The 27,632-nt window shown below is 28.5% G+C and overlaps 4 protein-coding genes and 1 non-coding gene across 7 annotated transcripts; 3 read left to right on the top strand and 2 right to left on the bottom strand.

Moving 5' to 3' along the window:
• Positions 1 to 7,575: 7,575 nt before the first annotated feature.
• Positions 7,576 to 12,940, bottom strand: LOC122516901 (ATP-dependent RNA helicase DDX54). Its single transcript, XM_043635112.1, has 10 exons — positions 12,505 to 12,940; positions 12,049 to 12,425; positions 11,419 to 11,945; positions 11,112 to 11,338; positions 10,849 to 11,040; positions 10,618 to 10,759; positions 10,342 to 10,534; positions 10,118 to 10,256; positions 9,893 to 10,043; positions 7,576 to 8,440 (listed from the first exon to the last, which is right to left on the bottom strand). The coding sequence occupies exons 1-10, from the start codon at positions 12,697 to 12,699 to the stop codon at positions 8,256 to 8,258; spliced, it is 2,328 nt and encodes a 775-aa protein (XP_043491047.1). The 5' UTR covers positions 12,700 to 12,940; the 3' UTR covers positions 7,576 to 8,255.
• Positions 12,941 to 13,057: 117 nt separating this feature from the next.
• LOC122516906 (60S ribosomal protein L24) lies at positions 13,058 to 14,288 on the top strand. Its single transcript, XM_043635121.1, has 5 exons — positions 13,058 to 13,160; positions 13,285 to 13,360; positions 13,513 to 13,598; positions 13,689 to 13,850; positions 14,111 to 14,288. Exons 1-5 carry the CDS (start codon positions 13,156 to 13,158, stop codon positions 14,244 to 14,246), a joined length of 465 nt encoding a protein of 154 aa, XP_043491056.1. The 5' UTR covers positions 13,058 to 13,155; the 3' UTR covers positions 14,247 to 14,288.
• Positions 13,913 to 14,043, top strand: LOC122517260. The gene has a single exon (XR_006303764.1). It is a non-coding gene; the product is annotated as a small nucleolar RNA SNORA79 (small nucleolar RNA).
• A 136-nt stretch (positions 14,289 to 14,424) lies between the features above and the next one.
• Positions 14,425 to 17,153, bottom strand: LOC122516905 (lambda-crystallin homolog). The gene is made up of 6 exons (XM_043635120.1): positions 16,987 to 17,153; positions 16,025 to 16,212; positions 15,286 to 15,494; positions 15,044 to 15,201; positions 14,791 to 14,933; positions 14,425 to 14,730 (listed from the first exon to the last, which is right to left on the bottom strand). The coding sequence occupies exons 1-6, from the start codon at positions 17,022 to 17,024 to the stop codon at positions 14,513 to 14,515; spliced, it is 954 nt and encodes a 317-aa protein (XP_043491055.1). The 5' UTR covers positions 17,025 to 17,153; the 3' UTR covers positions 14,425 to 14,512.
• Positions 17,154 to 20,040: 2,887 nt separating this feature from the next.
• On the top strand, positions 20,041 to 27,326 carry LOC122516900 (nuclear factor NF-kappa-B p100 subunit). Of its 3 annotated transcripts, XM_043635109.1 has the most exons (19): positions 20,041 to 20,374; positions 20,525 to 20,634; positions 21,057 to 21,203; positions 21,306 to 21,448; positions 21,644 to 21,810; positions 21,936 to 22,074; positions 23,093 to 23,234; positions 23,322 to 23,426; positions 23,512 to 23,623; positions 23,698 to 23,825; positions 24,087 to 24,278; positions 24,363 to 24,430; positions 25,361 to 25,630; positions 25,744 to 25,867; positions 25,970 to 26,214; positions 26,322 to 26,477; positions 26,611 to 26,745; positions 26,850 to 27,107; positions 27,196 to 27,326. In XM_043635109.1, the coding sequence occupies exons 2-19, from the start codon at positions 20,559 to 20,561 to the stop codon at positions 27,295 to 27,297; spliced, it is 2,709 nt and encodes a 902-aa protein (XP_043491044.1). In that variant the 5' UTR covers positions 20,041 to 20,374; positions 20,525 to 20,558; the 3' UTR covers positions 27,298 to 27,326. The 3 variants fall into 3 exon arrangements, with proteins under 3 accessions (XP_043491044.1, XP_043491045.1, XP_043491046.1); XM_043635110.1 differs by lacking the exon at positions 20,525 to 20,634; XM_043635111.1 differs by lacking the exon at positions 21,057 to 21,203 and having other exon boundaries at positions 20,041 to 20,634.
• The last annotated feature ends 306 nt before the right edge of the window (positions 27,327 to 27,632 follow it).

Genomic DNA, 27,632 nt, shown 5'->3' on the forward strand with positions numbered 1-27,632 from the left:
TCGTCCAAATTCTTTCTATATAAATATATTTATATATATATATATACATATACATGTACTATACATGCAAGTCTTTTTTTATTTTTATTTCTCGATAAAGAAGAGAAAATAAAAAAACAACTCCTTTTCTTTTCGTTATCTTGAATTTGCCATGATCTTTATTGTAAAAGTCAGCGATTCGCATACATATGTAAATACATATATGTAAAGGTATATACACTTACCTGCAAAGTTATACAGTTCTTATCTATTCTCAAAAGAGAATACACCTATTCTAACAAGTTGTATTTTGTTTTAGATAGTTACTCGACTATAATATATCTAAATGAACTATATGAAATGAACTAAATGAAACTATAAATATAATAAATGAAATAATAATTTTAATTTGTGTTAATACAAGTAAAAGTTATATCTCATCGTACGTTACATTTCTCCGATCATTTCCTCTCTATATATAATTGATTTTGTAATTTAATTTGTGATTTTTAATTCTTTTTTTTTTATTGAAAATCGATGTTTGAATTTTTAAACGATTACTTTCTATCCTGTCAGTCACTTTCTATTACTTTTACTACAGAAGATGATAGAAAACTGGATGTTAATATTTAACGATTATTTATTTGTAGAATATCTTTTTCTACGACATTTTATTATTTTTAAATGCGCCAATAACTTTCTATTTATTATAAATCGATAAGATTCATTTGCTCGCAACAGCTGATCTTTTATAAAATGTTATTCGTTCGATGTAAGTAAATAAGAAATCGACCGAGTGACTTACAATTAGCAGCAACACATTTTGCGTGTTGTTACGTCAATTCAATCGTCGTGGAAACTCGTTTCCCTTCAGGTAGAAAATGTAAATTTCATCGAATGTGCCGCTTGCTTTCCATCCTGTTCCATAAAAGGCAACCTTAAAATTTATACTCACAAACATATAGGATCTCTTTCGATAAACGTTAAAGAGATATTTGAAAATAAATTAGAAAAAAAAAAAGATTTCTTCCTTCGAGCATTACATAAATATCCTGATAAATATCGGAGAGACCTACATAAAATTATTTTAGCTATGTCTCGACGATATAAAGAAGGAACGATTTAAAATTTCTGAGAAATGATAACATATAATATTTTGGGTGAATACGTAAACGATGATCTAGATCACACATACACAAATCGTCATATAATATAATCCATATGAAATCATTACTTTTTATAATAACTATCCTATTTTTCGAAATGAGAAATTTAATATTTTAATTTATGTGAAAAATTAAGGAAAAAGAAAAAAGAAAAAAAGAAAAACTTACCAACGAAATTAGTAACGACCAACGTTTGCCTACGATTTGAACGAACCCCCTAGACATTTTGTTAAATTGCCACTTAAATAAATGAATTATTTGTACGGGATAACGTTATACGTGATCTACACAGTTTATTTGTTAGATGTAAGTATAAATTACCATTGAACGAGGAAACATCTGGTCGAGATAGGAGGAAGAAAAGGGCGTGTCGGCTATCCTACCTACCATTTCGTGAGTCAAATCGCTTTTAGGGTGTGCCTTCCTTTCCTTCACCTTTCAATGCCTTCAACTATATGTAAATGTATATTACTTCTTCGTGTGAAACCTTTTTTCCCTTTTTAGTTGGTTATATATGTACGTGTATATATATAGTAAGCATACACTACTGGCCATACCTATGAAACCAGCAATTCACGTTAGTTTTTTGCTTTTCACTGAGGACTGGGAAGATATCGAATTTTGGGTTATGGCGGCCTTTTTTTTACCATTCCAATTTATCTTTTGACAAAATTCATTGGAAGCTTAGTAAGACCAATGGCGCCTTATGATGCGGGCCACTCGAGGTTATATGTACTCCCCTTGTCTGATGTCACGAGCTTTGTTTAGACACGACCTTGACTGTTCCTTTCTCTTCCTCCTTTTTTTTTTCTTTTTTTTCTTTTTTCTTTTATATTACCAAATCTGACAGTATAACATCCTTGAAAAGTGATATGATGATGATGATGATGATGATGATGATTAATATTGTCAGTCATATCATGATGATTATTCATAATTAACAATTTAATAATAGTACTTAAATATCAGTTATGTAAGTACATATGTATCTATTAGTGAATGTTCCTTAAAATCGTACATCGTTATGCTAAATTATTTTTTGAAAATTATTGATATAGTGTGTTTATGATGAAGACAATTTAGAAATACATTAGTATAACTTTATTACATATTTTATGAATTTTAACTTGAAAGTATTATTTGTAACAAGTGAGCTAAACATATACGAAAATAGTGTATCTAGTTGTTTCATATCTAACAATTGGTCTTCCTTTGTTCGAAGATTACATATCTATTCATTTAATTAATCAATATTAAACAATTTCTATCTGATATTTTATTAGATAAAAACTTTCAATTCAAAGTCCATCACTGGTCAAGAATGTAAAAAATAAATGTATTTTAGTTAAAACAATCGAAAATATTAATAGAGTACATAAGAGTGTCCGGCATACCTTGAATAATTGTTAATTAATCGAACAAAATGTATATTTTAGTCTAAAAACACGGAATATAAGTTCGGAGTACATTCCTCTTCAAAATCCACTGTTAGACTGGCTCATTGTCCTCTGCGAAATTCGGTTTTATTGATTGTTGTTTATATGACTTTCCGAAGGCTACGTATGCATAACAAAAATAATACTCGCAATAAATAGAATTTCCTTTTACGGAAAGTCATATAAACAACATAAAAATGAAAAAACATTTATAGAGAACAATGAACCAATCTAACGGTGAATTTTGAAAAGGACAATACGTTAAACTTATACTTCGTGCTTCTAGACTAAAATATACATTTCCTTCGATTAATTAACAATCATTTAAATTATATCTAATATTATATCATACTCTACTAATATTTTCAATTGCTTAAACTAAAATACATTTGTTTTAGCGTTCTGTGGCCAATGATAAGAGTATAATTTGAGTTAGAAAATTTTCATCTAATAAAATATCAAATAGAAATTGTCCAATATTCAAAGTATAATAGATATGTAATATTTGAACAAACACGTAATTTATATTATTCTTACTTAATATATATTCAATTAACGAACCAATACTAACAATAAGAAATATTTGAATAACAGGAGAAACAAAAGATGAATAATTATTAAACGTAAAAAAGAAATATTATAATAATTTATCATTGTCAAATGGGTTTAGACAATTTCTAATGACCTCCAACTATGATTCATATTACGGTATTTCCATTAACTAAATCGGAGCAAAAGGAAGTAAATGAAGTAATGATAGTGATAATAACGATATCGAGTTGGAATTTATCTGACTGAACAATTCTATGATACATGTCAACAGGCATTGACGCAAACGGGAAGATAGGAAGTATATGGGAGGAGACTGTGGTGAAATGACTGCTTGGATGATTTTAAAACCGCAAACTTGTAGTCGAAGTTGTGGTCGAAGTATCATTCGAGGTTGTACACGTGCATAGGTATCACGAAAGAAATTTTTTTCTTTCTTCGATGGATTGAAAAATTCATGAACGCAAAAGCATTATTCTCGCAAATTCTGTTTACTTTTTGTTTTTGTTTTTATTTTTTCACAATCGAGGGAAAAAAAAATATCAATGCAATGCGTCGAATATTTTTCATAAAAATACAAACAAAAATATTTCAAATTCCTAATCAAAAGGGAATATTGCTGGCAATCGAAACGAGAGAAATACTTTCTTCTCTCCTTTTTCTTTTTTCTTTTTTGTTTTTGTATCTTCGTGAAAGTATTAAAGGGAACAAAATAAAAGAAGAGAAAAAGGATTAGCAAATATATGTGTAATATACATATATAATTACGAGCTATATTAAGTACTACTAAAGAAAAAAAAAGGAATGTATATACGTAAGATACAGAGGCAGATACAGGTCGTGTGAAAGTATTTTTCTATTCCACGCACTCGATACATTCGAATTGGCAGCAATATCCTTGCTACCGAAACTGACCGACAGTATTCGTTGTACTCGCAATAACGTACGAGAAATTACGTCACAACACGCTGATTCCTTTCACTCCTTTTATATTAGACACCAAGCGAAACGGCTATTCGAACCTGTCGATCTATCCTATTACATATATCCATATACTTGTTAGGTAGATAATATTAAGGAGCCATTAAAGTGTTACGATACCTACCCAAACACGAGTGAATGCTTATCCTCTCTATTGAAACATTCATATATTTGCATGATCAAAAATAAACGAATCATCATTTGTAATCCGAACTTTTGTCGAACTTATTTTAATCGATTCTTTACCAGGATGTTTTGTTTAGAAATCTTTATTTCATAAAGAATTAAATGAAAGTCAAAGTTATTTAGAAATATTAGGAATACGTCAGAGTTCTAAGACTCTGAACAAAATTTGATTTATACTCCTTTAATAATTTCATAACCGATGATTTTAAGGGAAGACTCTTATATATATTCTATCATTTAAATTGTATTATAATTTAAATAATTATGTAAGAAAATATAGCAAATATTACTTTACCGTATCCATTAATATTCATTTATTATTTTAATAATTCTACAGAAAAAAACTATTTATTTGCAAATGCTAATGGGAATAAAAATTGATAAATGGTTTTTAGAAAGCTGAAGATTTAAAAAAATGAGAAGTAAAACACTATGTTATCATTTGCAAATGTTAACAACTTATTGGAGATGTATTTTTATGACAATGTCGAATAAAAAAAAAATTTCTTTAAATTGTTGTCAAATTGTTGTCAATATTTACAAAAGTTTAATAAAAATCTTAAAAACATTTGCACGAACAATTTTTGATCTCGCTTAATGCGCTAAAAAGTTGTAATAAATACGAAGGAAATGGTGAGAAGGAGAAAAAGAGAAAAAGAGAAAAAAAGAAAAAGAGAGAGGGAGAGAGACACAGAAAGAGCTTTCGCTTAAATCGAAGAAACTTTCTACGAAAGTCAGAAGAATCGTCTGAATCCTTCGTACCGCAACGTAGCCGGTTAATTACTGCGTACCACGGATCGATACGTCCCTGGAAGCAAGTCATCGCGAGTATAACGCTTTTCTTTTTCACCAGGTTATTTGTCCTTGAACCTAATTGTAAAAGCAAATCTAACAATCACAGATGATCGAGGTCAAAAAGCTCTTACTACTAAATTAATAAAAAGAAATATATATATATGTATGATTCAAAAAAAACGTGTCGTTTAAATGATACAAATAAAATCTGATTTAATTTAAGATTTAATTTGATCTAAATCATTGATTTATTATTTCACATAATTTGTTACTATTTTTTAATAATATTCAAGAATTTTTCAAATTAAGGAATGCAATTAAAAAATGCATCAACTATCTCATCCTTTGTACCGTAACGTTACGTCAATTACAAAGAATTTATTGAAATTTTATGAACAATCTATCATTCAGGGTATATTGAATAAACGTAAAAAGGGTCAAGAGCACGCAATGAAGCGTTCTTTGACGGAAATAGATGACGTTTACCTGTTATAAGATGCCAAAGAAGATTGGACTCCGTAAAGTAAGATAGATGATAAAGCGTACATAGATTTATAATATATGCACGTGAAAATATATGAGAAACGAAATTTCTCAAAGTATATATATGTACTAGTAGCTATGCTGTATTTATTGCTAAATATTATATAAATATTATAAAAACCAAAAAAGAAAAACAAAAATGCATATTAAACTCGAACACTTGCACGTAGAAAATGCATTCGATTAATTCCGAATTTAAATTGTTAGCAAAGCGTTTTCTCCCAATAGAGAGTTCATTCGCCTCAACTTTACCTCTCCATTCAAATAATTTTCATATCGAATAAATTTCACGTGGAAAATTTTACCCCATACCATGCTGTATTAATTATTTAAAAAGAATAAAAAGAGGAAACAAAAACGAATAAGGAAAAACGCACGATATCCTAAAGAATATTAGCGAAACGAAACGATAATAATTTCTATAATGGTGAATAGTTTCATTCGAGTACGAGATATCGATTACTATAATTCATTATGAGACTTCTATGAAAACGTTGTGTTACAGAAATATGTCAGACTATGCAATCAGAAAATCAGTTGATTACGTGAATTTCAATTCATATAAAGTTAACTAACAATAAGTATTATAATTTATCGAATCGATTGATAAATTTTTCATGAGTCTCATTGATTGTTTTATAAAAGAAAAAAAAAAAGAAAACAATATTTTCAAATCAATTATTTAAATTAAAAGAAATATGGTACCAAATACGTTAGATTTTTAATATTCTGACGTTTTTTACGAGCTACTTATCCGCTATTTTTTCTATTTCTCTCTCTCTCTCTCTCAATATTCCCATACAAATCCTCTATCGTAAAACGTAATCGACAGGCATATGGCGGCATAACGATATTGGAAAACTGTCAATTCGTTGTAATATTTTCCGCCACATCGTACGTTGATCCCTTGCACATTTTCACGAATACATGCATATTTATATATGTGCGTACACATATATGATAATGTGTGCCTGTACGAACGATGAAATGACACTATGTTTCATGTGTACACACCTATTCGTGCTTTATCTAAACGTTCAACAAAATTTAAAAATATAAGTTACTATTTTTTCCTACATTAACTTTACGAAGTTAATTCTGTAAATTATTATTATTTCTTATTTTTTAATTAATGTAATATCCCTTTAATATACACGATTCAAGTTTTTAATTCATAAAAATTATAATTAATAAGAAAATATCATAAAATAATAAATGAATTAACGGTGCATATTATATATATATATATAAAGTTAATTAATAGAATGAGATCATAAAATTCGATAATACTTCGAAGCATCGATTTGTTGAAAAGTTTTTAAGGTTTCCTCGTTGTTTGTGTTCCGACTTTTAGCGACGAGTGAACATTCCCTGGCAGTTTCTAACATCGCAAATTGTATAACGGTATTATCTACGATACAAAAAGGAATCCTCTTAAATTTTATAAAGCTTAATTATCCTTTCCTACTATGAATCCGCACGCGAAAACAAATGTGCCAGTTATTTATGTTGAAACGTAGTTTAAAAGTATTCCTATGTTCGTGTTTGATAAACTTTTATGAATTCCTTGTTAAAGAAACGTGTTATTTGTCTGTTAACTTCAAAGGAAATGAGAATACGTAAATAATTATTATTTGCAAGTGACTTCGATTATGTTTAAAAAGAAAAAGAAAAAAAAATATATTCGAGACTTATCGAAAGGAACGACAAGATTGAGAAGATCGATTAATCGTAAACACGACATATCCTCGATAAAAGATTAGTTAAGTCGTGTTACGACATTCAAACATGTCCCAGAGATCTCGTGCGCGAACATAATTAGCTGATTATTTTAAACGCTCTATGAAATTATCATGCAATTGCGCAGTAATATAATGACAAACTGCGAGAAGACGTCCACGAAATTCGTACCTTTGGCAATGAATTAAAAATTCTTTTTCTTTTTTTTGGAGGGCGTGGATTTAATATGACCAGTGGAGAAATGACTAAAGTAATTTTTTTTTTTTTTTAAAGAAATATGTCAAAATATATATACATATATATATATATATAACGATGCGGTCGTTCACGTTTTCAAATTTCGCGTCACGAAAAAAAGCGGGCAATTTAAACGACGAATATTCTTTTTTTTTACACGCGAATATTCTTCTTGACAGAGAAGCTGTCTTATGCAATTTCGCGCGTATTATCACGATCAAGGAATTACCATCTTAAGGTACTTACGTAATAAAATGCTATGAATTAAATTCTCGAACTATATTGGCATTATTGCACGCCAACGAAGTGGCACGCGCGTCGACTCCGATAGAACAATAAATACCATGCTTTTATTATATTTTTACGAGCGTTTTTAAATCAGCTGCAATTTTGTCATAGTTCAATTACGTTCGAAATTGATAAGATATGAGAAAAATGCTAATAAAAATATTCAATAATTTTGAATAACTTTATACGAACTCTATGAAAAGTAATCGGAAATTTTATTTTGAAAATAATTTTATTTATTTCGTTTTTATTTTTCTTCTTCTTACTTTATCATCGTAAGAAAAATGTATATTTTAAGACGAAGATGTTTAAAAATGTATATATATACACCTATGTATATACAGTTGGATACCTTTTAACGAGACTTTCCTCCTTTTTTCTGACCTTTTCGGCCCTTTCTACCGTTTCGTCGTTTCTTCCTCTCCAACAATTTGCGAGCCTTTAAAATTTGTTCCGGTCTCTTCAGCTCTGACTTTCCTTTCACCTTCTCCTTGATCTTTTGATTATGACGCGCCCAATGTGTATTGGCATCTGTTTGCACTGTAACCAAACGTTTTTCTTTTTTTATATCAAAACAAGCGTCTACAGACACGTTCAAATACAATTTTAGAATTGAAAATCGTTAAAGATGATTTTCTACTCGTAAGTACAGAGAAACAATTTTAGTTTATTCTGAATAATATACACAGTGTGTATATATTTAAGAAAATAAGTAAAGAAAGAAAGTATGAATTTATTTATTCCCGTTAACAAATATCACTCTCAAGTCATTACGCTATATTATTCCTGAAAACTTTATCATTCTGCACACTTTGAAAATCATCAACAAGAACATGAAAGAAGTGGTATACTCGCTTGAATACGTGTCTATTTGTTAAACGTAAGTTCAAATGTACCTTTATCTTATTATTGTCATAACAAGGCCATGATTTTGAGATAACGAAATTTTATAACAGTATTCGAAAAGAACATTTAGAACGCAAAAGAACGCGAAGTCAGATAAAAATAAAGTTCCAACGTAAAATTGAAATCAAAAAAATGTGATTAAATTTCAGATTATTTTTTCTTTGATAAATTCCACGAATATTTTGGATCTCAATCGTATTTTCTAGTCTGCATAATTATGGTACAAGTACTAATTATAGAATTAGATGCGCCAAATTAAAGTTTCTTACCGTGCTCGCATATAATTAACTATTACAGCAAATCTTATTATTTATACGAAATGTAAGATGCAAGAGTCATTAGGAGAAACGCGAATAATTGAAATAATTATGACCTAGTTTATGCTCATACTGCAATCTCATTGAAAACAACTACATAAACTTAGAGTTCATTAAATTTTCAAATACGTTTGCATGCTAAGTGTCGTCTCTATTATTGATAAAAAATATTCTTTATTTTGTTATATTGATGAGTGTGCAATGAGCTCGTTAAAAATATCAAAATAAATATAACATGCACAATTTCGTTACATGATTACAAAATATTTTAAATAAGATAATTGTTGACAAAAATAACAAAAAAAATTAACGAGTCAAGAAATGTTTTGGAGCGATTGTAGTTATTTCTCTTTCTCTCTTTCTTTATCTTGTTTTAATTAATTTCAAATTAAAATGTCTTTTTTAAAATAGAATATTTTAGGTATTGCAATGATATTCAGCGTATTTTGATTATGCAATGATTACTCGTAAGTTGAAACTAAATAAATCAGTACTGAGCGTAGATAGATCAATGACCTTCTTCCTGCATTTAACCATGCTTGAGATTGACTTGTCAACTTGTCTCGATTTATATTAGAAGTATGTACTATGGAAACGTACATGTGGATCATGCTGTGCCTTTATATAGATCAAAGGATTAATGACACTGTCTGGCAACGTAATCTATTTACATTGTACACATATTTATCATATATGCAATAATGAATCGCGCAATGATTATCTTGTATCTTATATCTTTTTTAAATTGTTGCATAATATTTAAACTTACATTTTTGCAATTTTGGTAATTCTTCTTCACTATCTTCATCATCCACAGCATCGATTTTACTTTTTTCTTTCCATTGCGTGTAACGGTTTGTCTTATACGTAGCAGGAATCCAAGCTCCAGATTCCGTACGAATTTTACCAGCTTTTGGATCCTACAATAAAAAGGAAAATATAATAATCAAAATTAAACATTATATGTTTATAAATACAAAATAATAATTCGTACATTGTTAATAGTTATCATTTTTTTCTTTTTACGATCCCATTTCTTAAGCTGTGTTTGTAATCGTAAAGATTCTTCATTGTCTGCCATTAAATCCAATTGTACTTTCTCTGCTTCTGTCGTGAAATTGTTTACCGCCAATCTATAACACAATTTAAAAATTATAACTAATATATTTAGGTATGTATGTGAAATAAAAAAATATATATGTACTTTTAAAAACATACCCATTTTCTGTATGTTTATCTGGAGCAGAATACGGAATATAAAATTCTTCATCTTTTGTAGCTAAACGTGTTTTTTTCCTAGTATTTTTATACAAATCCTCTATATTTCGTTTCTTTGGCACTATCACTTTATTAAATGCTTCACTGATTTCATTCTCACTACTTTTAGGTAATATAGTTTTCTGAGACAGATCTGCAAATGATGTATAAAATAGGAATATAACGAAGTACAAGATTTTATTTAAAAAAAATATGTTTATATAAAATATAATTTACCTTTTGTTGCTTCTTTCTTTTTTGCTTCTAGCGTTTCCATTTTTTTATGAAAGTTTAAAATATTTTCCTTGTGAAATGCTCGTTTTTCTTTCATTATTTTATAATCCAACGAACATGTTTTTTTATCTATTTCAAATATTGTCTGTTGCAAAAAAATATTTTTAAAATGAGAAATACATTTATAATAAAAAAGATGCATAATAGAATATATATTTATTATAACATACATACTCCTTGTGGTCTGTATTGTTTCATTTTCGTTAATATATCCATCGTGGCAGGATTAATATTAGAATATTCAGGTATTATACCTGCTGAATTAATATTCAATTCTTTCACCCGTTTAACACTTTCCGATGATGCTGCTGGCCGAGATTTGATATAACGTTCATAAGCATTGTCACAGACTTTTTCCATATTTGTCTATACACAAACACGCAAATTATTCACATTATATCTATTTATTTTGAAATAAATTGTAATATTAGATTTACCAAATCAGTGGATGAATTATGCCAATTTATCAATTCTGCAAGTTCTTCTTCTATCATGGCTTGAGGCATTTTTCCTATTATATATTCCTTATCATTGCTTGTACCGGATGAAGAAACTATGTTTAACGAACGACCAAGAAATAGGTGCAAATCTAAAAGATATGGATACTCATCAGGAGTAATAATATTATAAGCAATTCCAGTGCGACCAGCACGTGCACAACGACCTGTGTAATAAAATCCATAATTGTGAATAAACAATAGTTGTGATCAATTAATCACACGATCTATTTAATATTATACATACCTACTCTGTGGACGAACAATTTACATTTAGCTGGAAAATTGAAGTTAATAACATTATCCAAATGAGGTATGTCAATACCACGAGCAGCAACATCGGTAACAATTAAAGTTTTAACTTTATTCATTTGAAATTTTGCAGCATTTATTTTACGCGCAGAGGGATCCAAGTTTGAATAAATAAATGTATTTGAAATTCCTGCTTTGTCTAATATCTGATGAAGGTATTCTACATGGTGCATAGTGGCAGCAAATATTACAGTTTGTGAATCATTCGCAATGACATTCTTTAACAGAGCTAAAAGTACAGCCAATTTCTCTTCAGGACGACAAATAATAAATGATAAACTTAATTCTTCTGGTAATTTGCTCTCGACATCTAATCGTATCAAGACAGGATCACTCAAACCTGCTTTAGTAAACTCTACTAAAACCTTAGGTAATGTAGCAGAAAATAGCAAGGTATTTCGTGTCTCTGGTAATCTATTAGCTATTTCATGAATCTGTTCACCAAAACCCATTTCAAATAATCTGTAATTTTATATCGTTCTTTATATTGTCTATTTTATAAAATTACTATTAATACATTAAATATCAAAGCTATTTTATGGAAAAACTTCCTACAAAATCTCACCTGTCAGCTTCATCGAACACAACGTACTCTATAGTATTTAAACGTAAATCCATTTCAACACATATATGAAGAAATCTACCTGGTGTGGCAACAATAATATCAGGGTTTTCATGAATAATACTAAATTGATTATCCATACTATCTCCACCCAATATCACTACAGCTTTTAATCCTGTAAATTTTCCTAACTCTTTAATAAATTTTAACGTTTGCATTGCTAGTTCACGTGTTGGTGATAGAATTAAAGCACGTGCTCCGGTTTTGGCTTGTCTAGTTTTAAGTTTTTCAAACAATGGAATTAAAAAACAAGCTGTTTTTCCACTACCAGTCCGAGCCATTGCTACAATATCTCTTCCTTCAAGAGCTAAAGGAATTGTCTATCAAAGAAATATTCATAAGTATTATTATTATTTCAATTTAGAACTTCATATAAAGTAATATATAGATCATACTTACTTTTCTCTGTATAGGTGTTGGAACTTTATAACCACGTTTTAATATACCCTTAAGAACAGGGTAGCTAAGGGCCATGGATTGAAATCCACCTGACTTCTTAGAAGCTTTTTTCTTGATGTCCATAATTTCTTCATCTTCGTCATTTTCATTAAGTTCCTCTGTCTCTCCAAAACCAATAATTTCCATATCTTTCATTTGAAATGCTTACTTAAGAAATACTTCAATCAATAAATTAATTAATAATAGTAATATTTAGATGTTTTGTCAATCGTATTGTCAATCTACACACTGTATAACATAACCTAACACAGTAACCTAACGCATATTGTCCACATGCGTAATGCACATGTATGATTTTTAAGAAGTTTGAAGTTGTATATCAAACAGACAACTTTGTAAAAATTTATCATATACAATTAATGTCAATAATTTAGATTAAATATTCATAGGCACTATTTCATATAATAATTGAACAAATATAAATATATAAACTTTAGTAAGCTATATTAGTATAAATAAACTTTCCAAAATTCGTTATTATGTTTCAAATTCTTAAATATTTATTCTATTGGCTGCCCTGAAATCTCGCATGAAGTAGCTGCCAACTATCGGAGTATCGTCCATTTTTGTTCGGTCTTTCGTATAATCAAAATGAAGTAAGTTAAGTTTATGTAGAAAAGTATCTATTTTACTTAATGCAATCCTATTTAATTTATTTAGAATATATAATTAGTGTTAATAAAAACAATATTTTTATTAATATGTGGTCAATCTTTTTAGGATCGGTCTTTGTGCTTATAGTGGATATAAAATATATCCTGGCCATGGTAAAACCATGGTCAAAGTTGATGGAAAGGTATATTTGAATCTATTTAAATTATTATAAGTATTAAAATATTAATTTTTAAGTACTTCGGAATGCATTTTTCTTTTATGATAATATAACAGTTACATTTCTATACAAAATTTATTTATTATCCTCGAGCATAACCTCACTTTTTTTTATAGACATTCACTTTCCTTAACTCAAAATGTGAATCTGCTCACTTGATGAGACGTAACCCTAGAAAGGTTACATGGACTGTTTTGTATAGGTATGTTCACTTAATCTTTAGATTTATTTTTATTGTGTTTCATTTAAATGTTTATATAATATATTTGTCATATGAATATGAATTACTCAGACGAAAGCACAAGAAGGGTCAAGAAGAAGAACAGGCTAAGAAAAGAACAAGGCGCACTCAAAAATTCCAACGTGCTATTGTGGGTGCTTCTCTTACAGATATTTTGGCTAAACGTAATATGAAACCAGAAATTCGTAAAGCACAGAGGGACCAAGCTATCAAGTATGTATTACTCGATTTTCTAAAACGTTAAAATATAAAATTTACAACATAGTTTTCCTTATAGACAGCTGTTCCTCTGACAAGATCTTTATATCGTGTTAGATTTCAGAATGTCTTAGAATAAATGTGGATTGCTTCACCCAGAATTGTGCATTATTATAACACTGTCTGGCTTTTGCGGATTCATACAAAATTATTAATTATTTAATTTATTTAAACATGATATTAATGCATAAATTGATGGTTGTTTATGCTTGCAGGGCTGCAAAAGAACAGAAGAAAGCAGCAAAAGCAACAAAGAAGGCTGTTGCACCTCCTAAAACGAAGGCTTTACCTAAACAGAAGGCTGCAAAGGTGACGCAAAAATCTGCGCCTCGTGTTGGTGGAAAACGTTAATTATTCTGTGACATACGAATAAAATAATCGTTTTAATTAAAATTTTTAATTCTATTTTTTAACAAATTCTAAATTCGACTATAAATATTAAAAAGAGTTCGTGCATTTTAATTTATAATTATTTATATGAAAGAGAATGGTTCTATGTTGAAGTCATATCTCAAGAAGATACACATAGTATGATAAAAATAATTTTATTTTATTCTGATCAAAGTATTTTATATTTTTAACATAGTGGAACATCTGAAGTGTTACTATCTGTAACTTTACTTTTCTTGGTTTAACTCTTTTTTTAAGTTTGCCAACTTTGTTAACGCCTTATCTCTCCATGCTCGTCGTTGTTGTAATTTATCGAGTGGACACATTTCGTTTAACTCGTTACTAATTTTCTCTGCCGTTTCACCAACAAATTTTGGTACTGGTCCGAAAGTCATACTTACGTCATAAATGCTTTTATTATATGTTTCACAATACTTTTTCATACCTATAAGAGAAGATTGCATCTTAGTTTTATATATTTGTTTATCTACGCTCCTATATGTACCTTCTGCATTAAGATGCGCAGCTTCAAAAGCACCTAAAAATGCGTATCTCATTCCAAGACCTTCGCTCATTACAGCATCCATATCTTTTGAACTAAGTACACCATCAGCTACTAATCTCCACGCTTCGTTCAAGATTGCATACCTAAAAATTAGCGATTTTTTAAATTCTATTTTTAAATAATAAGTTTATTAGAAAATTAATGATATAATAATATATCATAAAAAAATGTAAAAATTTTGAGGGCATCATACTGTATTCTATTTAATGCAAATCCAGGAATTTCTCTGCTGAGAACAACAGGTGCTTGACCAATCTCAATCATAATATTTTTTATTTGATTTGGTATTTCGGGACGAGTCCATGGTGCTGGGACTATTTCAACCAGAGGCACGTAGTACGGTGGATTTACCTAAATTCATTAAATATTTTTCCATTAAATATATCACAATTTAAAAATCAAAATTCATAATTTATAATAAATAAGAAATCTTACAGGATGAGCCACAATTACTTGATCTCGATGTTTCAATTTTTCGCTAAATTGCGAAGGACAGAATGTTGAAGTTGAGGATGATAAAATAACTTTATCATCGACAACCTTATCCAGTTGGTTGTAAACTTTTTGTTTCAATAATAAATTCTCTGGTACGCATTCTTGAACAAGCGTAGTATCTTTCACTGTTTCGATTAAATCTAATGATCCTGAAAATCATTTAGTAGATTTATTATTACTTTTATATTAATTCATAGCATCAAGTACATGGAATTGTATTGAAATCAATTGGATGAAAAAGTAAGTAATCTTATTGTGTATTATTTTTGCAATGAACCAAATCAATAAACTTTCCATATGTTTCTTAAAAAATAAAATCTCTGGAATATTACCGATTTTACTTGCCACGATTATCTTCTATTTACTCTAGATTTTTTTTCTATTTATATATGTCTATCTTAATCTTAACTCGTTTTATAGATGTGTTATGATCATGTATGCTTTTTAACAGCTTTATACATAACAACATGATTTTTAACTAGTTTAAGTAGATAAATTGATACGATGAAGTATCGATTTTATTTTCCCAGTGAAGATAATATAACTTAATGATAACGCGTATCATACGGTATTTATGTTCGAAAAATAAAAATGAAAATTGAACAAGTTTTTCTCTATATACTTATACATATACTGTCAATGGGATAATTTTTCTTTTTTCCATTACATCACCTTATACCTTTAATAAGTTGAAATTGTTGAGCGGCAGACAGATTACCACGAAGGAGACCGTCAGTTTCAAGGCTCTGTAATTGACTTTTAATGTCTTCAAGAGCTCTCTTAATTTGATCATCAACAATATCATAAATCGTCACTTGGTATCCTACACTAGCAAATAGCATTGCCCAACTGCGGCCAATTAAACCACTGAAAATTCCATTTGCATTTATATTTTAATGTATATATAATAAAAATAATATTATATAATATATGTAAATGTGTAAATCGTTAATTCAAAACTTTACAATATCGTAAATAATACGATATAATAATGATTGTAAGTTATATGTATGTATATGCATACACGTTGTACAGCATATAAAATGAAAGAAACGGAGAACCAGTCTCATAAATGTTTACTATTCTATTTCATTATCTTATCTCCGAAAAAATACTGCGTATCGCATTTGTGTTATTTTATTTGGAAAAAGTAGTGAGTTCTTTTTAAAATAATTTTGTTAATTTTAAGATTTTTAATCTTTTTTTTTAATTGTGACTGAATTACATAAATATCCTAGATACAGGAAAGTTAAAGGAATGCGAATGACGAATTTAAGTAGAGTCATTACATGCGGTTAACAAGAAATAAGAAAAAAGATAATCAAGGTAACGTAATTATCTTTCTTAGAAGTCGATAAAAAAATCTTAAACATTTTTTTCTATTTATTTTACTTTAAAACATAAAAATTATTACATAAAGTGTGATACCGATCGTGCATTGAATTAATTAAAAGATTTTCATTTTTATTATCAAAACCTTAAAAAATTAAAAAAAAAAAAGCAAAGAATTGTTTATTACTATGCCGCATTTAAACATTATATTAATTTATACTAATCTATTTATAAATTAAAATAAAGTTAATTTCGTAAATTTACATATTAATTAAACTAATCAATTTAAATTTGTGAAAATTTATTTACCTGCCGACGATACCGATCTTTTTATTTTTATTAGACATATTAATGAGTTATGTCTGTTAAACAGAACTGTGAAAGTGTTGTTGATGTCGTAATGAATTAAAACTACATACTGTTTGACACTGTGCCTTTTCCTTATTTAAGTGGTGGTAGAACATTACGATATTAATCCCCACTACGTCCACATTAATTTATCTATATTCTACTTAGAATCTTAACAGTGAGCGGTACTACATCTATCGACAATGTTTAAACATAGCACAAAAAAGTTGGCATAAAACCTTAAAATCTGAAAAAAATAAAAATATTCATTTAATTGCTAGATATTTACTAATTCGAAATCTATAATTGCTAACTCTTTAATTAAATTATTTTATTAGTTATTACTAATTACAAATGTGGAAAAGTCATGAGGAGGTTATATGTTATACGCATGCGTAACCATAAATTCAAGGTGCGAGCGCACTTTGAAAAAAATAAAAGTAAAGTTGGTATACCCGCAGGGGATATATTTGAAGTTGATTTCCAAAGTAACAACCATGGAGACTATACAAGGAACACGAACTCCATGTATACAAATGGGATATAAAAATAAGAAGGCGCCCGTGTTCTATTTCGTTTTTATATCAGAACATACCCATCATATAAGTTAAAAGAAGTGTTCCTTTTTTTTTAATAAACATACTTATATGACTTCAAAAATATAGTTTTTAATTCTGTCTTAAAAATGAATTAAGAATTAATAGAAGCTTACAAGTCCCCCTTTTTTATCTACCGAGTTTCATTTTGCTATCGGGACCACCAGTAAGCGATAGTGGGTACTTAACGCGATGACGGTTCAATACTATCAAAGAACACAATATTTTTTGATAGTATATGATAATATATATAGTATAGTTACATTGTAAAAGAAATTGAAACAATTATATTTAATTGTTAATGTATAAACATGTGTGTACCTTCAGAAATGCATTTAAACGTATATTTTAAAAGGTCATCATTCAAGGCGATCAAATAGAAGAAAATCAAAAAGGTCCAATGTTAAATTCAACGATGATCACCTGTAACAAGAAGGAAACTATATTAATCATATAATCAAGTGATACAAAAGCCTGACATATAAATCGTCAAATTCGCATATGCACTTTTCAATTGAATTCTCTATTTATTTTGATCAAATCTCTATTTACCGTTGCAATGAAATTAAATTTAAACGCGTGATTTTACATTTACATAAAGTATATACAACAAAACAACAAAATAGGGAAAAGTACAAATATCAAGTTACTACAAAAAATAATATCTAATAATTATTACGAAAAACTTATAAAAAAGAAAAATTGCAAATTTAATAAAATACGATCACAATAAAAAATTTTAAAGACGAAACAAGAAAAGAGAAATTACTGTAATATTTACCGAACGTTATTTAAGCTTTCAAATTTAATAATACAAAAATTGTAATATTCCTGACTGTAACTAAACACATATGCATCTTTTAGACGATAGAGACACAAATTTGATGTCCCGAGGAGATGGAATGGTCCATCATTTCCAATTACAACTACAAATTAATGACGAGCAAGAATGTAATATAATAAAATATAAAATATGATTAGAGAGCTATTCTCGAAAAGTTCTAACTTGCTGTTGAACCTTTGAAAATAACTCAATAGTCTATGTAGTTGCCCTCTTCAGCCTCAATTAAGTGGGGGCCTCTTCGGCATTAGCCTCTTCGGCATTTAACCTCTTCTTTCTTCATGCCCTAAACACTGCTGTGAGGCTTTTTCTAAGCATATTTTACGATACATTTCGTAAACAATCGCAGCCGAAAGAAATTCACAAATCGTACAATTACATTTACTCGAATGCTTTAACAGATATTTGATCTAATCGATGAACCTATTATTAACACTTTGTATTTAAAAAATTAAATAATATCAAACAGAAGTAGAAACTTTGTCATATATCTTATGGTCTTACTTTCTTATATTCGACTACTTTTATCTTTTATCTTTACTCTACATATATAATATTTATCTATTTACTACACATATATAACAAATGAGAAGAATTCAATAGGAATTATTAAAGAGCAAAGCGTTAATATACTTAATATTAAGTAAGCATCCAACGTATTCAGCTATCTTCACATTTTCGAAAAAAAATTAATTTTTAAGAAAACGCAAAGACTTTTGAATCGTTCGATACTGATTTATATCTCGCGGTACAGAGTATCAGCAATACATGGAAAAAATAAAAGAAATATTTAAATGAATAAATGAATCTAAAGGTTGCTGAAACTTTGTATAATATCCGGAGAAGAAATTGTCCACTCCTGAGTGGACAATTACAATCGGGCGACTTCTCCGGTCTCTACCTACTTACAAATTAAATAAACATTCACACCTAAGTATGCTACCTGCCAATTTATTGGCAATATCTAAAATGAGCAAACATACATACTAGGGTGTTTTATTTTTAGGCAATATTTTTTTTTCATCTTTTATACCAGAAAATCTCATACTTTATGGAAAATAAAAAATATTGCCGCTGGGTAAAAGGTTTTAAGTCGAATAGCGGCTTAGCTCATTCAAAAATTCGATTTGCCATTTAAATAACACAGGAAAAAATTTTTCTTTGTTTTAATTGAATTTTTCACTGTCAAAAAAAATTTTTTTCGAAAAATCCTTCTTATAGCTTTTGAAGGAAATTAAATTCTCTACAAAAATGTTCCTCATGGTCGAAACCGTACGACCAGTTATTTCGGAGTTATAGCGCGTCAAACATGAACATTTTTAAAAATAGAGATTAAATTCTATTTAATTACCAGTTTATTACATTTACATAAATAATTTAATTATATTATACATTTTAGAGCATGAACATTTTTAATTTAACTATTGTCTCGTTTTATTCAAGCAATCAAATTATTATTATTATTATTAATTAATTGTAACTACTGTGAAATAGTAACACCCATGTACGGAAATCATATTTTCCCGCAAATTTATAGTATTGTTAGTTAGATTAGTCGAGATTTTATTGAGGTTATAACTCCGAAATAACTGGTCGTACGATTTCGACCATGAGGAACATTTTTGTTATAAATATATAATATAATAATTAATTAATAAATAATATAATAAAGAAACATAAACTCTATAAAAATATTCAATATAACTTCATTGTTAAAAGTGCAATTCGTTTAGAAAACCTTTAAAAGTTCGAGGCACTGAACATTGAGTATACAGTCATGTGCGTGAAAACCCATATCTGACACGAGATTAATTCTTTGTATTAGTAATTGACGGGGAAAAACCTCACGATAATTTATCAAGGTTGTTTTGTTGACGCAGTAAAGAATTGAGTCAGTGTGATAATGTGTTTGGTGAGTAAATCATGTGCGATTTGAAGAATATCTTTGAAAGATTGCAATCGTTTGTTTCTGCACGCTGCCTGTTCATTTGAATATAGGAATAAAATATAGAATTAGGGTTAAAAAGGTGGTGGTTTTTGTGGAACAAATTGCACATTTCAGGATTTATTTGTTTCTTCAATTATTGCATTTAAAAATGACGGATATATATGAAAACTACATGATGAAAGAAGCATTTGCTGGTCAGCAGGAGTATGGCATTTATGGAAATGGTAATTGGATAATTTTTTTAAAGCTTATATATGCATTTGATCAGAATCTTAAGAAGAAAAGCTTTAATGTAAGAACATCACATTTATGCCATAGAAAATGCAAGGCCCTATTAGAAAAATATGTAAAGAATTTAGTTTTTAATTTAACTTTGTTTATCATTACTATAATATTCATATAAACAAACCTATGTTTTATAAGTATTATTTTAATTTTCATTCTTATTATAGTTTTATAGAAATTTAGTAATTACCTTGTCTTCTTAGAGGCGAACATTTAAAGAATATTGTTGATCGTTGAGGATTAATTCATGTGCCATATTTTATTTTTAAATAATCTTTATGATTGCAATCTGCATTTTTAAATATATAATGAAAGAAACTTTTTTTTGTAGACTAATAAAATATATTCTTTTCTTATTCAGATCCAATGTTAATTAGCAGCACTAATGCAATGAGTCTTTACAACAATTCTATAGATTGTCAATTCAATTTTAATTCTGGTTCACCTATGTCTACTACTTCATCACCATCACATATGCCTACATATATGTCGTTAGATAATTTCACTGGTATATATATTTTTTTTTAATTCTGAAGTAATTTAATTGCAATATATGGAATTAAGGATGTTCTAAGCAATAATGAATAAAATTTTCTTTTTTTCAAATTAGTTGTGGGTGAACCACATATTGCCATATTAGATCAACCGGTAGAAAAATTTAGGTTTCGCTATAAATCTGAAATGATCGGTACACATGGAACTTTAAGTGCAAATAATATAATGGCCAATAAAAAGGGTGCTCCTACCGTTGAAGTAAGTATAATTAATTTTGTAATTAGAAACAATTTAACCTTTTCACTGCGAACAGTGCTGTTAAATGCTCAGCTATCTCCTACAGTCACACTAGCTACTCAGAGAGCAATTTATTTTTGAGAATTCTGCAGCGAAAAGATTAAATTCATAGCGTTTTATAGATAAGATCTAATAAGATTATAAAATTTATTTTAGTTAAAAAATTATCGTGATAAAGCAATAATACGATGTACAGTGGTTACATCGGACGATAAAAGACCAAGAATTCCACATGCTCATCATTTGATCAGAAGGAATGGACATAAGGATCGTGATGATCCCCATGAGATAGAAGTTTCTCAGGAAAATGGATATACTGCTGTGTATGTTGATAAAAAATATTTCTTATTTTATAAAGAATTATTTAAGACAATAACTTCATATTACATAGGTCCATATGTTTGTCGTCAAATTTTATTATATATTTTCTGTATTCAATATTTTGTAGATTTTATGGAATGGGTATAATACATACAGCAAAAAGGAATGTTAAAGATGAACTTGTACGAAAAATTAAGATGGAGTTACTAGAAAAACGTAGAAGGAAAAATATTAATGCAACTATTTCAACACGTGATGAATTACAGGTATAAATAATTTCATGGGAATATAATTATTTAATTTATATTATGATGATTTATATAAATGCATATCAATACTTCAGAAGATAAATCTGAAATAAAAAACTTTATTTGAAAAAATTGTTCTGCGTACATTCGATATGTTGTTTTTCTTTTTTTTTTGTTATTAACTCCATACATCTTTACAATTTGTCCATAGACATTTGGTAAATTGTTATATAAGTGAAAGAAAATAGCACGTGAACGGTTTCTCTAATGAGATAGCGTCGCGATTGTCATTTATTTCATTTAGATTTAATTTTTTACTAGGTCTCCTGGGTGTTTTGTTCCATTATGGATTTAAACTTGTCGTAATGGCAAGTTTGTTTATTTCACACTACCACTAACTGCTGAATTATACATAGCTTAACAATACGGGTATATCTATGTAGGAATTATTTTTTTTAAACCCTACTTTTATTATCTTACTTTACTATTGCTCGTTACTCTCTTATAATTCTTCATACAAAACTCTGATACAAAACTCTTAAGACTCTGTCCCTCTCTGCCCATTCTCTCACCTTATATACTATTTTCCTATTGTCTTCCCCGCATCCACGCTAAGCACATCCACACACATATACTCTCTCATTCCCTTCATACTACAATAGTAAATGATATTTCTTACAACTTCGCTTGATCATTCTCGAATATTCGTATTCAACAAAAACTAGAACTGCGTATATACTTAGCAACTGTCGTTCTTGAACATTCGAATCTTCAAGCTTCTTATTTATATTTTTTCAATCCCACATCTTTTTGTTCTTCTAACTTATTATTGCTTTTAGTATATCGTCTTATCGCTCCGAGTGCTAAATAGGTAATGAATGAAATTTTTGAATATGTTATTAAAAGTTTTACGACATCGAATATCGCATCCATTTTTTACAACATTGTAGATTTATCTTCTGAAATATTTGCATGAATTTATAAAACATTCTTTATAATATAAATTAAAATTGAAAATAAATATTTATTTTTGCAGATTAAAGCTGATGCAGAACTTTATCAAAAATCGATAAATCTTAATAGCGTAGCTCTATGCTTTCAAGCTTTTATTTTAGATGGAAATAATGTTATGGTGCCAATTACAGAGCCTGTTTATTCTAATCCAATTAATAATCTTAGTAAGTATTATAATAAAAAATAATGTAATTTATCTTTTATATCTATATAATATAGTAAGTCTATTTGCGTAATTTTTATTCTTTTAGAAAGTGCTCTTACTGGGGAGCTGAAAATCTGTAGAATTGATAAATTTACAAGTTCTTGCGAAGGTGGAGAAGAAGTATTTATGCTTGTAGAAAAAGTTGGAAAAAGTAAACAAACATTTTTGTTTCCATGATTAAAAAACAATAACACATAATGGAAAATACATTAAATTAATTTAATTTTTTATTTCAGAAAATATCAAAGTAAAATTTTTTGAATTGGATGAAGATGATCATGAAATCTGGTGCGATTATGGTCGCTTTACTGAATTAGATGTACATCATCAATATGCTATTGTATTTCGGTATGTAAACATTCGCTTATACAGAATTAGTAATGGTAATGTTTATCTCTAAAATATCTGATTTTATATTCTAGCACTCCGCCATATAAAGATTTAAATATTACTTCTTCAAAAGAAGTTTTTATAAAATTAGAACGACCAAGTGACCATGATTATTCAGAAGCTGTTAAATTTACATATAAGCCAAGTGACAGAAGTCTAGGTATTTACTTTTATTATTAGAAATATTTTTCGAATATATATTTGTAAAAAGTGTTGTTTATTAAACAAAAAACAACAAGCCAAGTAAATGCAGTTTGGTCATGCACAGTATAGATCCAGTGACATATCCGTATTTTGTTTTCTGAAGAATTTCCTCTTAAAAAAAAAAGTAAAGCTCTCTTTCTATGATCTCGTTAGCACTTGTCTCGATGGCAATGATTGAATATATAATTCTAATTTATTTTTCTTTTATTTTCTACAGGAAGGAAAAGGCCACGTATGTCTTATTCAAATAGTACGGAATTGACGCAATTCTTACCTCCTGTGGAAAGAAACGATTCGTTTTTAAAATTGAACGATAGTCGAGAAATCTCTAACGAATTAAAAAAAATCTTTTCAGAAGGTTGTTCATCTGCAGAATTACGTCATTTCGTTAACAATATAGACCTGGATAGTAAGTTACTAATAAATATGTGCCTACTTAATGTTTAATGATTTATCTATACGTAAGAAATCCTTTAATACGATTTAATTGTAGTGTATACGCGTCTAGTAGCTAATAGTGAAGAAGGAGTGCTCACATCTGATGGTGCATCTACAAAAAAAGTAAGTCATTTACTAATTTATTTTCCTCATATTTATTATTAAGATAAAAACACATATACGAAAATAATGTACTAGAGTGTGTATGCAATATTCATACTACGACAAATAGCCGAAAAAGCGATAGAATTTGACAAACCAATATACATGTACTTCGTTGATCTCCAACAAGCGTTTGACAAAGTGAAGTTTAGGGACGTACTACGGATCCTGAGACCCAGAGGAGTAAACGGCAACATAAGACAGATAATAAAAGAACTTAACACCCAAAATACAACAATAATAAGAACGGGTAGTATGACAACGAAGAAGATCCCAATAACAAGTGGAATCAAACAAGGGGACAATCTAAACCCGATCCTTTTTAATCTGATCATGGACGAAATAATAAAGGAGGTGAAAACAGCTGGAGAAGGAGTCAAGTTAGGAAAAGAAAAAAAAAATAATATGCTACGCCGACGATGCAGTCATCATATCGGAAGACGAAGATGACCTACAAAGGATGCTGTACAAATTTGAAAAGACAGCAGGCAAACTTAACATGACTATTTCGACACAAAAGACCGAATCACTCACCATCTCCAAGGAGCCCAGACGATGCAAGTTCATCACATGCATCATGACAGGATCAACAAACGCCCTAAAAAGAGAACTATATAGCTAATATGTAACAGGACGAAGTCCCCTAATAATAATAATAAGAGAAAGAAGAAGAAGAAGATAAAAACACAAATTTGATGTGTAAAGATAGATCAAACTGATCAATATATCTCACTTTTGATATTTATAAGAAAAAAATTTTTAAAAACCTATATAACATAACATAACAATATAATTAAAGTAACTAAAATATGATCTTAAATTAATTCAAGCACTTATGTCTTTATACATTATACTATTTACATTAATATATATTTGTATTATTTTTAACAGCCGGATGACGATGTCATGTTTGCCAAGGATATTTTTATGGAAGCCATTAATATTGTTAATTCAGGAATGAATGAAGCAAGTGGAGAAATTAATCCTAGTAAAAAAAAACAATTAAAAAATTTATTTATGCATCGTTCTACCTTTGGTGACTCACCATTACATGTAGCTCTACGTTATGGTCAATTTGACATTTTCAAATATATTTTGATACTAACGGGGATTGATTCAGAATATCAAACAGTTGTAAATATTCAAAACAGTACAGGCAATGTATGTTTTTATTTCACACACACACATACTAAATTAAAATTTATTTAATAATCTAATATTTAATTATTTATACTGATTACTTATATTACATGAATTTTGTTGTCACAAATTAGACACCATTACATTATGCAGTATTACAAAATCAACCAGCTATCATAAAAGCATTATTAGAACTTGGAGCAGATCCAAATACATGTGATGACCGAGGTTTATCTCCATTACATGTTGCTGTAAAAAGTAAGTGCTATATATATAATATAATCTACTCACAATACATGATCATATTTACTTCAAATAAATTTCTTATAAATGCTATGTATTTTTTCATATTTATAACAGTGCATAATGGCGTGGAATGTGTTGATATGTTATTATCTAGTAAATTAACTGACATAGAAAGTTACACAGATCTTGGATGGACACCCTTACTACTTGCTGCTGAAGCAGGTTCATATGATGCTGTATGTTCTCTCATTCGAGCTGGTGCTAATGTAAATAATACGGATAAATCATATGGCCGTAGTGTATTACATATAGCAGTTGAAGGAGGTCATAAGGAAATCGTTGAATTTTTATTGAAAAACGTAAGATTACTGTATACACAAATTAATATAAAAAATATATTTTTGATATACCTATCTAATAATAATATATTAGATACATATAATATTTAATCACATAATTTTTACAGACTAGTATTAATGTAAACAAAACTAACTTTACTGGAAATACAGCATTACATATTGCAGTAGCATATGCTGGAACAAGAGCAAAAGAATTATGTAAATTATTAATAGAATATGGAGCAGATCCAAATATTCAGAATAATAGTACGAACTCAGATAATGTATGTAAATACATGACATATATATATATATATATGAATTATACATAATAATTTTTTGTAAGAATATTTTATTTCAAAAATTTAAGACGTATTATAAGATCTATTGTTAAAGTAATAAACCACATATTTGTAGATTGAACAGACTGACCAGTCTGAAGAACAAAAGGAAAATGAAGCTGTTAACATAAAGCTTGAAGTAGACTCTGAAGAAGAAAATGAAGAAACACGTGGACAGACATCATTTGATTTAGCCACTAATAAACCAGAAGTAAATGGTTTAATAAAAATGTTTCCACATAAACATTTATAATATAGTTGGAACATTGGAAATAGTGTACATTTATATGCAATATCCGTATATTTTTTTTACAGATTTTACAAGTTCTTAAGACTCATGATAAAAATACAGAAAATGATTACGACTTAGCTTTTACTACAAAAGAAGAAATATTGGATGAGAATATAAAAGATAACTGGTTGAGCAACGAGAACAAAAAAAAATTAGCCATAATTTTAGAAAAATCATCAGCTTGGAAAAAATTAGCTAGACATCTAGATATTGAATTTCTTATAAATACAGCGCGCCAAAATTTGTTAAGTCCAACTTTGTTAATTTTAAATTATATAGATGTAAGTTGTTCTGTTATTATTATTATTATTTTTTTTAGAACTAATTTATTTATGATTTTTTGAAAATTGTTCTCCTTTTTTCTTTTAGATACAAGGTGACATTTCACTTACGCAATTATTTGATATATTAATTAAAATCAAAGAACCAAAAGCGGCACAATTTATTGCTGAAATTATAAAACAACAGTAAAGAGCATAAGAAATTTTAATATTTACTAATATTATTTGTATAATTAAATCGTAGAATATAACGATGCTATAATTATTAATTTCTTTACTATTATACATAGATATATTTTAATGCATAATGCAGAATAACGATTTATTCTAAATTTTAAATTATACAATTATTAATCATTTGAATTGTCAATGGCCTTACTACGCTGGATTACTTGTTCTCGGGTAATCACCAAAGTTGTCAAGCAATGTAAGCACACTTACAAGGAGACCTTATACTGGGACCCCCACAGATCTTAACGAGCTTTCGTATATATTCGTATATATTCTAATCATTGACAATTTCAT

Source organism: Polistes fuscatus, unplaced genomic scaffold, assembly GCF_010416935.1.
Source record: "Polistes fuscatus isolate 324 unplaced genomic scaffold, CU_Pfus_HIC Scaffold2, whole genome shotgun sequence".
Lineage (NCBI taxonomy): Eukaryota > Metazoa > Arthropoda > Insecta > Hymenoptera > Vespidae > Polistes > Polistes fuscatus.

Bases quoted from the DNA above. Each gene is read 5' to 3' on its own strand.
- LOC122516901 (XM_043635112.1), bottom strand. From the start codon at position 12,699: ATGAAAGATATGGAAATTATTGGTTTTGGAGAGACAGAGGAACTTAAT. The intron at 11,946-12,048 runs GTGAGATTTTGT...ATAAAATTACAG, and splicing joins GTGTTCGATGAAGCTGACAG to ATTATTTGAAATGGGTTTTG. The intron at 8,441-9,892 runs GTAAGTTTAAAT...GTTTGGTTACAG, and splicing joins ATTACCAAAATTGCAAAAAT to TGCAAACAGATGCCAATACA.
- LOC122516906 (XM_043635121.1), top strand. The intron at 13,599-13,688 runs GTATGTTCACTT...TGAATTACTCAG, and splicing joins ACATGGACTGTTTTGTATAG to ACGAAAGCACAAGAAGGGTC. The intron at 13,851-14,110 runs GTATGTATTACT...TTATGCTTGCAG, and splicing joins CAGAGGGACCAAGCTATCAA to GGCTGCAAAAGAACAGAAGA.
- LOC122516905 (XM_043635120.1), bottom strand. From the start codon at position 17,024: ATGTCTAATAAAAATAAAAAGATCGGTATCGTCGGCAG. The intron at 15,495-16,024 runs GTATAAGGTGAT...AATGATTTTCAG, and splicing joins ACAATTTCAACTTATTAAAG to GATCATTAGATTTAATCGAA. The intron at 14,934-15,043 runs GTATGATGCCCT...GCTAATTTTTAG, and splicing joins TTTGCATTAAATAGAATACA to GTATGCAATCTTGAACGAAG.
- LOC122516900 (XM_043635109.1), top strand. From the start codon at position 20,559: ATGACGGATATATATGAAAACTACATGATGAAAGAAGCATTTGCTGGT. The intron at 22,075-23,092 runs GTATAAATAATT...TTATTTTTGCAG, and splicing joins CAACACGTGATGAATTACAG to ATTAAAGCTGATGCAGAACT. The intron at 25,631-25,743 runs GTATGTTTTTAT...GTCACAAATTAG, and splicing joins TTCAAAACAGTACAGGCAAT to ACACCATTACATTATGCAGT.